We start from the raw sequence: 11,498 nt of genomic DNA, 5'->3' as shown, positions 1-11,498 counted from the left end.
TTAGGATGTGGTACATTTTTGCCTTATTTTAAAATATAGCATAAGGTTGGTCTGCTTGTGTATTTCTGCTAGTATGAATATAATTCACTGATCAGTCTCACTTTGAAAGAGCAAATTTCAGTTTGTGGTCTGTGCATTACTTTCAAATAATCTGGTTTTATTTAAAAAAACAAAACCAAACAAAACCCAAACCCTAAGAAAAGTTAGTAGGGTTAAATTGCAGTAAAAGTTATGATTTGCTATTGGAAGATTTTCAGAAGTTGGAAGGATTAAGAACTGTTGTTACAGAGGCCTCCACATACTTTTCCCCATATATAAGAAAAAATATCTGTCTAACAGGGAGTAAATTATTTTATCTATTTGAAGTTTTGGGGTTTGATATACTGTGTATGGATGAGGTACGCTGAGCTGGGGTGTACCAGATATGTTAATACTCTAATACTGTCTTATGCTAGTGAATTCTTTAAAAAGACTTGTAAGAATTGCTCTACTGGGTCAAATCAAAAGTTCATCTAACCTGTCAGGGACAAGAGCATGTTTCTGACCACCTAGGCAGGCAGTGTAACATCTAGCTGGTCCATCCCGAAATCATGCTGTGAAGACCTCTTTACATGGCAGTTCTCTGTTTCCTTGTGGCTTCCTCCATGCCTGCCCCTTCCAAGGCCTCATCAACCTCCTTGTCAGCCTCCTCTTGGCCAACCTGGACATTAATGCTTTCAAGAAGAGAGGACCTTGGTGGGGGAATCCTAATGACAGTAGGCCTGTTATCGTTCCTTGGTGCTTCAGCATTGCCAGGCAGAGCTCTCCTGGGCAGCGTCTGCCTGCTGCTTGGGAGCCATCAGGGAGGAGCGTGTGTTGGAACCGCTGTCCTCAGCATCCCCTTCCTAGTTCCCATTTTTGACTCTTTGACTCCCCCAACCCCTTCTTTGGAGACAACAAACGAAATCAAAGAATCATTTGGATCTTTACATGGTATTTTTTTTTTCTTTAGCCCTTCCTTTCCGAAGGGACACCTTACATAGAGAAACCTTTAGTGGAGAAAAAACAAGAGTGGTACAAACCAGTGAGAGAGAATTATTTAAAAAGGAGTACAAGAAGGAGGGAAAACATAGAATTAACTTTTACCTATGTAGTTTCTGTATTGTTGGTAACAGCTAATGCTTGTCTAGGTGTGGATGACCAGATGTTTCCATTTCTTAATGACACTTTGATTGGTTAACTGATTGCCTACCTAGCACCTACTGGAAAAATGCATGTTTCACAGTTGAAGCAGTGCACATGTGATATGTTTAATTTATTGTAACATCACATTCTTTTTGTAGTATTTAAACTCAGAGAGAGAGAGATGAACTGTTTTTTTTTCTTAAAAATTAAATTATTATGGGCTATTTTTACAATATACAGAAAATAAAACTGAACATTATATTTGTAGTATCAGTGGTAGGGAAGTCTGCCTTTTTATTTGAAGTTATTGCTATTTAATAGCCTAAATATCATTCAGTTATCCTGAGAAGTTGAAATGGTATATTAATTTCTGTGGTTTCTTCTGGGAATTAGGATGTACTACTGATGCAGAGACATACTTGTTGCCTTCAGTGAGAAAATCTTTGAAAATTTTCCTAGTATTTCTAATTTCAGTCCAACTTTAACATTTTCCTTATGATGCTGACATCTCTAGCAAAATCTGCAAATGAAAACATGGATTTTTAGTCTTATATTAATTATTAATTTAGTGCCAAAAATAAGGTTGGCATACAGTTGACTGTATAAAACAGAGCTTCTAATTTTGCTAGTAAAAATGAAGCTCAACTGCAATTAGTACACATCATATATCCCTAGTAGACTGTTCTGAACTGGTATGTATAGTCATTAAAAAAAACAAACCTTGTGCAATAATGGCATTGGCTGAAGTGATGATCTTCTTTGATTTTTGTTCATGTAGCTTTTTGGGAGTTCTCCGTAGAGTCTTTTTGAGTAAAATGGGAGTGTGTCAGGTCTTTGTGCAGTGTTGAGTTTTATAGTTGACTGGAATGAATCTGTACTGAATGCTTGGAGAAGTATCTTAAATATGTTACAGTCTTACAGTATCTGATTATGAATCAGTAAGATTAAAAGCATAATTCTTTATGCAGAATAATATTTTCAGTGGCATAGTTATGATAATATCTTCCACAATCTCAGTTTTTAGTGTAAACTGTTCAAGCAGGAGAGTAGTCCAAACTATACTGAAACCCTTATGTTTCTGGAGGTGAGGATATAAGACTGAGATAAGTATATAAATCCATTTATTTTCTCCACAAAGCTACTTTTAAAAGCAAAACTTCTAAAGCTGAATGCCTGACTTCACTGAGGTTGATTAATATCTTGCCTTCTGTTTTGACACAGTGAAATCATTCCCCAGTATACAGTGAAGAGAAAATGTTCAAAAACTGAATGAAATTGCACTAATTATAGGGACAAATTTCAGGGATATTTAAGGAGATATTCCTTTAAAATGTGAAATAAAAATGCTGCTCAGGAAGAACAGTCTGGGGAAAAAGACTTTTTTTTCTGGACAGGCTATGTGTTTCTGTTGTTGTTCTGTTGTAGTTTTAGCAAGTAATAGTGGAAGAAATAGATGTACATATGATTCATGATATTGGATGAAAGTAAAAAGTGTACGGTAAGGTCTCTAATTGATTTGTGCTAGTGTGAAAACCACTTGGTCATATTGTGCAGCAAAGAAGCAAGATTTATTAACACAGTTACTCAAATTCACAGCAAATTCTATCAGTATGGCTAGTGATCTCTCTCAGCTGGTGTTTCTAAGTGATATTTAAGATGAGCCAATGACATTGTTATGGCTTGAGATATCCAAACTTGGGTTGTGTATGTTGCAAATTGTATATGTAATTAATGTCTGTGATGTCTAACGCATTCCTTTGTCAGTGATTGGTTATGTTCTGGGAATAGTGTTGGTTTGCAGAGGGAAAAGATTTTGAAATTGACATTCAAGGCAATCTTATTTTTGTAAGATGCTTTAGAAAATGTATGTAAGTGGTTTTAGACACTTCAGTTTGAGGGGGGGACAGGAAAAGTCCCCGTTGATGATTTTTTTTTTTTTTTTTTTTTTCTTTTTTTAATTTCAAAGTAGGGCACATCCATGTCGGTAACTTTTGATCAGGAAAGTTTCAGTTGATTCTTCTTAATACTGCGATTCTAAGCATCTATTCTGATAAAAATAACTTTTTCCTTTTTTTGGCTTCCAACAAAACCTTATGGTAGTGTTTTCCTTACTACAGTGCATTGTATTTCATATCATGCATATTTTATATTAGAGAATATATTCTTTTCATCTGATATGTTCACAGCTTATCTGCAGGGGATCTCTTGAGCCTCTTAGACCTTAAGCTCAAAGTGTTTGAGGTCAGCCTTGAGCGTCTGGAGTGCTATACATTGGAAGGATGTTAGTGCTAGTTTTGACTTTGTATTTGGCCCTGTTCTGTGCATGGGTGTTTATGTATGCATAGACTTATATTTATTTTTTCATAACAATATACATTGGCTCCACATGGAAGTATTAGTCATAGACAGAAAACACTTGTCTAGATCTTCTTTCTTAAATATATCAGCAGATTCTTTCATTTTAACAGACTTACAAAGAAGACTTCTGTAACATAATGAAGTTCACAATATATTTTCCCCTTTAAAGGCTTTAAGGAAGCAAGATGCTAAAGCAGATGGAACAGAAGAACTCATGAAAAATAAACTTGGGAAATATGAAAGTGAAAAGAACCAAGTAAGACTTAATTTTCTCCTTTCTTGTTTGGTTTTAAATAAGTGTATAGTGTTAAATGTTACAGCATATGCTTCCTTTTTCAGAGAAACCAACAGGATAAACTTTCTTAACTCTAAGATGACAATGGGTTTTTCTGCATCAGAAGCACTGTGAATATAGCTATGCTGAAGTTCTGTCTTTCCTTCAAAGCTCTTTAGTTAGTGTGTTACTTCTAATGACTCTTCCATCCTGACAGACAAGTTTATAACTTGGGGATTATCCTTGATTTCTTTCTCTGATTTGTCTCTGAATTTATACGTATTCTGCTGTTGCTTATTTGCAGCAGCTCAAAGATGCAGCTTTTCTTCATCCCTGCAACTAACGCATGTTATTTTCCACCATGCTTATCATTAATTACTCTTACTGAACTATCTGTTCCCATATTGCACTCTTCCTGTTCATAGAACACAAGATTTCTTATATTTCTGTTCTGGCCATATTACACTTTTTCTAACTTTTTTCCCTTTTACATCGAGTTTAGCCTTTTTATCAATAGTTTCAAAGTTAGCCCTTTATGCTAAACCGTCTATGCAGTGTTTTATGTTATGTTACTCTCCCCTTTCCATTAATGCTGGTGCTGTTTACTTTGCCCGTTTACTAGCCTCTCAACATCCACTTTGAAATTGCTATCTCTGCAATAACAATTTCCGCTGTCAAAAACTACATTTATTTCCATGTGGATCTTTGTGATCTTTTAACTATTTATGGTAGAAGTCAGAAAATATTTTGTAGCTTTTGTTTTCTGTTTTTTTTTCTAAATGGTCATCAGTTTGCTGACTATTTCTGATTAAACATTTTTAAATTCCCTTAATGTTATATTTTTAGGAAAAATCTTAATTGTAAGAAATTCTGGGCACTTCAATTTTTCAGTTGTCTTGTTTCCAGAATAATTCAAATACATCTTCTTGCACAACACAGAAAAACTACCGAATTTACCAATTACCAGTTCTACCAATGCATGTCATCTTTAACACTTTTATGATTAAACTATGTAACAAAGGTGACTTCAAATGTTAAGTCATTGTTAATTTTAATTTGAGTTCGAAAGTATGTTTCAAATCCAGGGACAATGTTTTTGAAACTTTTTTAAAAAGTTTATCTTCCTTTCTTTTACTTATAACCAGTAAAAATTTGCTTTCATGCTTTTTTGTTTTGGATTATATATACCACTTTGTATCTTCATGTGATATAGAATTTTGCACAAAAATTATAGACTGTAAGTTAAACTCTCTCTATGTAATTTAAATAAATATAACAGGGATTTAGTGAAATGAAAGTTTGTGTCAATATTTTGGACAAATAAGAATATTGTGTCTATTATACCTCGTTTTAAATAGATGTTTATATCAATTAATTTGTGCCAGAATTAAATAGTTAAAATACACTTTTGTACTATGATGCATACATTGCTTTTGTTTCTTCATCATCTTCTGTAATGAAAGCTTGAGCAGGAATTGGAGCAGTCCCGGAAAAAGCTGAATGAATCAGAAGGCAGTAGAGAAGCTCTTTTGCATCAGGTAACTGCTTTGGTGTGGTGAAAATCACAAAGTTTTCATATTAGGCTGCGTCTGAGTCTTTTTGCTTAATCTTCCTATCTTATACTCTGATAAAATTGTTCTGGGAAGGGAAGGAGGAGATACAGAAAGACAGGTTTAAGAGTCTAAAATATGTGGACTGAGCTCTCGTTATATTTTTTCTGCTTTCCAAACGTTTATGTATATATGTTCATATATAATAATTATATTAGTGATAGTAGTTATGGTACTTTTTAAGTACATAAACACATTATTTGTAACTGCCCTTTATAGTATGTTTTAGAACAACTTCTATATTAGCATGTGCTTTGCATAACAATAATTACTATAATTGGTGAATTCAGATAAACCAGTGACTTAGAAGTATTTGCTGTAGTGTATACTAACACATGATAAAAATATATAAAAAACAAACACTTGAAAAACTATCTAAAGTGTACTCTACACAATTCCTATTGATGCACATATGATTAAATCTAGAAGTTGCAGGAACCTGGATTATAGCTTTAGGAAAACGTCCTTTCTCCTAAACATTTCTAATCCTTCCTTCTTTCAGAGGAGCTGGGGAAAAAGATTGAAATAAATAGGGAGGGGGCAATTAGGATACTTAATCTGTTAGTTGTTTGACTTGTGTATCTAGCAGAAGTTTCAGTTGGCTATATTACTGTTTTGAATTTAACTCACTCTGCATGGAATATAGTGCTATATCACATACAGGTAATATGAGTTAGAGCTGTTTTCCTTCAATTCAATTTTAGCATGTCATATTTTCTTTATTTTCCTGCACACAACGCCATCTTTGTAAGTGCTAGACTGTATATGATAGAAAGGAAAAATGTAAAAAGCCCTATGTTTCTTAAGAATAAGTACATTGTATTTTTAATGAGTAGAATTTAAGTAAAATATATTGCTTATTGAATTTGTATAGATATTTTCACTAGCAATGTAAAAAGACAATTGCAACATAAAAATGGTAGCATTTTGTTTGGTCTAGAGAAATTAATGCTCGTCTGTGGTCAACATAACAAATTAAAATCTTTCCTTTAATTTTGAATAATCACTTTGTGGCCTATAATTAGGAAGTAATTTGTCTTTTTGTTTACCATCTGCAGTACTCTTGAGATTTATTTATAAATATTACTTGTGTATAGTCTTTTTTGGTTTTTGTAGTGTTTAGAAGTATGCTATTTACTTTTTCATTCTGTTTTTCATTAAACATTTGATACTTGTACATGTATTTTAGATTGAGGATCTTCGTTCCAAACTTTTGAGAGCAGAAGAAGACCGTGTAGAGTTGCAACATCAAATTTCACATGTTGCTATGCACCGCCAGAGCTACCAAGATATACAAGATGATGACAGGAGAATTGGAACAGGTACAACTCTCAGATTTTGCACTAGAGAACTGCAAATTAGTTAGGCTGGACATTAATTCTGTCTTTGAGTTTCAGTCTAATTCTCTGCTGTTTCAACAAAAACAGCCATTTAACTCCTCAGTTTTAAGTTAATAAGTACTGGCACCAGAATATGAACAAATAAAGAGCAACGAGAGTTAAAATTTGGGATAAAATACCACGATTTGCATGGTTAAAACAAATGAATATTATTAGAGACAATTTCAGTGAAGTGGATAGTGTTTTTACAGAATAAAAGCATTTGAAATATTTTTAAATAATAATTTTTCTGAAATTTTACATTTCAGTCCGTTTGCAGTTTAAATTCAGCCATCTTGAAAATCATAGCAAAAGTTATTTACGTAGCTGGTTAATAAGACTGATGAATTTCTGGTAGAAGTTCTAAAGAGTAACAACATGTTAAGAAAATTTTTCAGTGTGATGTAGTCAGGGCTTCTGTTTGCAGTATGTTAGAATTTGAGAGATGGAACAATTATATTTAGAAAAAAAATATTTTAAACAATTTCAAGACATTATTGCATATTAAATTACCACTTTAGCCAGGTCTTCACTAAAGTTCGCTTGTTATTTATCTATCTGTATTTAAACTTTTCAAACATAATCAAAAAAGCATTAGAGAAAGTCTTTATTTTTCTCCTTATTAGCATAGAAATGTATTACTCAAGATAATAGAGGAATAGTGACTCCAAATCCAATGTCTCTCTCAGTATTTAATTAGTTTGGTTAATGACTTCTTTTTATATTTTCATACTTCAGCTACTGAATTATCTTGGTTATTTAAAATAGGACTCTGACTCCCTGTTTTACAAATCTCATACAGAGCACTGGAAAATGGCTAGATTTTGTACATGGCTTAGCTTCAGAAATGTAACACAAAATAGTCATTTTAATAGTTTTTTCTCTAGTCATCTTAATGTATCTGCTTAAAAGTGAATTTATTTGAAACAATATGCCTTTCATGTTAATGAAAGCGTATTTTAATTTTTCCATTGGTTTTATAATTATAAATCAAAACTGTTGTAAAAATATGAAGACAATTTAAAAAAAAGTACTGGAGCTATTAATATGTACACATATATATAAATTATGCAGTTGTGTTTCTCCTTACTGTTACTTCTGTTTCTTCAAAGATGCATGGGAAGAATACAAATGGAGATTTTCTTTGCCTCTAGTAGTTATTTATGACTAAAGACCTTTTAATTTCTGGTTGAGGAAATTTACAGCTTATTCTCATCAAGAACTTCTATTATAGTTATAGGATTCAGGCATAAAATTGACAGATAGTGTGACTTCCGAATCAAGAGGTATTACTCTGGTGGGATAAGATCTTGGCCTTGAAGTTTGTGGCCAAGTTTCATTTACACCAGAATTTCCCCATTGTTTCTTCTGTCCTATTTTACTTCATTGGGTTTTAGGTTTTTTTGTTTTGTGGGCTTTTTTTTTGGGAGGGGGGAGGAAGAGGAGAAAACCCCCATAAAATGACTGGATAAACAGAAATACTGTCTCATTCAGTAAATGGTTATGATATAGGTATACCTATTTTTCATGGATACTTTGATTTAAAAAAAAAAAAAAGTTGTAGAATAGTCTCAAGTAAAGAAGAAAATTGCCAAAAGAGAAATGAGAAAAAAAAATATCTTATGACAAGTTGGTGTTTCTACTATTTTATAGTAGCTGAAAGATATGAGAGAGAGAAGCAAGAACTGGAGAAACATATTTTAGAGCTTAAAGCAAAGCTGAGTCATAATGCTGTAATGTCAGATGTAGAAGAACTAAAAAGATGCATAGAGCGTAAGGACAAGGAGAAAGCACAGCTTGTAATGCACATACAGGTAAGTTGTTTTTTGTTGTTTTTTGGGTTTTAGGGTTTTTTTTAATAATTTCCCATATGTTTAAGGTAGGTGAAGTGCCAGATTAGAGAATAACCTTTAAAACTAAGAGTAACTGTCATGCTCTTCGTAGTTTATTGTATAAATAACTTTGAAAAGTGATCCGAGTTTGCAGAGGTTTTTTTCTCCCATCTTGTTAATAAACCAAAAAGATACTTGCTATTGCCCATGAATTCATGGTTTGGATTACTTCTCTTTCCCATGTGCAAAGAAAAGGTGATCTGATTTTTATCAGCAGTTACCATTAATAATGGTTTCTGAAATTACTTTTATAAATTAGCATTTACTTCCTCATTCCCCATTCCACCATGCTTCAGAACTAAAGTTTAACTTTAAACAAACCGGGATACCTTGTTCTATGAGAGAGTGCAGTAGAGTAACAAAAACAGTTCATAACTGCTCTTTTTTTAGCAATTAGATGCAATATAATAATACAATAATTATTATATTAATAAGTATTAGCATTCTTATTTATGGTAAACATATACTATTTAAAGTGGTTCTCTGTGAAAAGAATAACTTTTACCTTGAACACGAAATGAGATGTAAGGAGGCAGTAGCATTTTTTTTAAGACAGGAGATTTCTGTATTTTTGGATCTTGTCTGGATTTGTCATTGGTAGTAAGATACCTGAACAGTAACTGTTTTCTACTGTCTTTCACGACTGTCAGGAGAAATGCGGATATTTTCAAAACCCTATGTGGGATTTCAGCAGTCACGTACTTAACATTTGTTGTACTTGTATTGGGGCATTCAGTAAGCCAGGGGTTTTGTATTTTGTGTTTATTTTTCTAATGAAGGTAGTTTTCTTTGAAATGATGTTGTATAACTTTGGAAATTCAAGAGTAGGAATTTTTTTTTGTTGTTTCATAGATTTACAGGTCTATACTGTTCGGTTTACTTCTGCTGCTGTTTTCCCTTGTCAGCCTCTGCTGACTTAAATCAAACTGATACATAAAGTTACATTTGGAAAAAATTGAAGTCTCAAAATAACTTCCTACATGCTTTATGAAAATTGGTCATTGAACAGGTTTAAAAAGACCTAGAGTGCTCCTATAGAGGATAAAGCAAGCAGAACTCATTTGCTGATGCGCATCAGCATTTGTGTTCTAGCTGGCCAATACGACTCCAGACTAACCCGTAACATGCTGGTTTTTTGTTTTGTGGGGCCTGAGAAATTCCAATTACTTTGGTGGCAGGAGTTAATGGGATAAAAACCCATAGAAAACCAATTTTTTTAAACTTCTGCTTGTAGAACATGCTTTCTTGAGGGTCAGAATGATGTTCTAATTTCCTGCTTTGTGAAAGTACTGATGGAAGAGTGCTCAGTCGGGGTCATTGTCATTGCTCTGAGTTAGAAATCTTTGACTCCCCTGATTATCTCAACAGAAAATACTTTGTACTTCTTATCTGCTTCCCACTGCCATTCTCCGACGGAGGCAGTAACAGGAAAATAGCTAGTGTGTTTTTCTTTTAATGAGACATCAAGGAATGCAAGGATGTGAATTTCTAAACTTAGGTACTAACAAAGCATTTTGTCAAGCCTGTTCTAACAGCTGCTCCTATCAGATAGTCCGATTCCCAGTTGGAAGTGACCAGTCATGTTTGACTTGAGTGTAATTTATCTTTGGTTAGTGGGGAGGATGTAACTGCGCTTGCCTCTGGTGTACATGTGACACTAGAAATTTCTTTTGATTTATTTAAATGTCGTTGTTTTCAACAATTTGAGTTGTGTGTCTTGTATATTTAGTCCCTGACAGTTGCCATAAACTCACAATATGATGTAAAATGGAGAGGATGAAAAAGATTATAATCACATTCCTAAACTCATGTTTAGAAGTGAGTTCAATCCTAAATGAATTTTTAAATTTAATAGAGAAAATTTTGATTTCAGTTGCTGTAGTTTACCTGAGGATGCTTCCATAAGATCTGCAAATGTATGCAACTCTCTTAAATATATTTTTCTGCATGGAACTATATAGATATGGGGCTGTTATGGCTGACTACTATGACCTGACTGTTATGGCTAAGAAATAAACAAAGTACACAAATTATAAAGATGCAATACCCTAGTTTCTCCGCAAGCATTTTTAGACTCTTATGCTTGTGAAATTGTTTAATTTACTAATTACTTCTCATTCTAATTGGTCAAAGTAGTCTTATAGTATTGTCCAGAAAAGCATAACAGGAGACAGTCAGTTTGTAAAAAATATTTCACATTTTCTGAGGGAAAGTTACTGATTTGTTTATTTAAGATTAGAATTCTTAGTAATGTAAGTTTTTCAGTCTTATGAAGATTGATGAGGATCTTATCCTCATTAAAATTCATTTAATGGCTTTTTCATTCTCTAAAGATGAAACTGTTAGCCAATTATTTTCATTATATGAGCCAATTAAGATACCTGAAAATCAATAAGTAACTTTTCTAAATTTAAAGAGATATTCTTAAAAAATAAGAGAAATCAATACCTTTGCAGACCAGCCTGTATTGCCATGTCAATGGAGTTCAAATGCTGAAATAGTGCTACAGATAGATTTAAAATGTACAGATGCTATTCACTTTGATAAAGTTTCTATCTAAAATCACGTATCAACCTGGGGGGTGGGGGGAGCGGTGTTTTAGCTGTATCTTATTTTTACATGAACCATATACCTGTCAGAATGAATAGCAGTTGAAGCTTTGGAAAAATATGGAGAAGGCATCACTTTAAGAAATTGATTTTGTGCAATACACCTTTTACTGAATGAATACACTTCTTGACATTGAATGTGTGCATCTTCGACTTTTCAATTCACAGAATTTATGCTTGTATAAAAAATCTAAACCTTCTGGATTAATGGT

General features: G+C 33.1%; 1 protein-coding gene across 1 annotated transcript in view; it reads left to right on the top strand.

Moving 5' to 3' along the window:
* CEP128 (centrosomal protein 128kDa) overlaps positions 1 to 11,498 on the top strand; it is a gene marked incomplete at its 3' end in the record, with an annotated part of 62,340 nt that overhangs the window by 26,134 nt on the left and 24,708 nt on the right. Inside the window, 4 exon segments of the mRNA XM_009578510.1 lie at positions 3,692 to 3,778; positions 5,260 to 5,334; positions 6,596 to 6,728; positions 8,439 to 8,599. Of these exon segments, the coding sequence (XP_009576805.1) occupies positions 3,692 to 3,778; positions 5,260 to 5,334; positions 6,596 to 6,728; positions 8,439 to 8,599 (456 nt within the window).

Source organism: Fulmarus glacialis, unplaced genomic scaffold (assembly GCF_000690835.1).
Source record: "Fulmarus glacialis isolate BGI_N327 unplaced genomic scaffold, ASM69083v1 scaffold36785, whole genome shotgun sequence".
Lineage (NCBI taxonomy): Eukaryota > Metazoa > Chordata > Aves > Procellariiformes > Procellariidae > Fulmarus > Fulmarus glacialis.
Note: the sequence above shows the minus strand (reverse complement) of the source record. Positions and strands in the feature narration are given on the sequence as shown.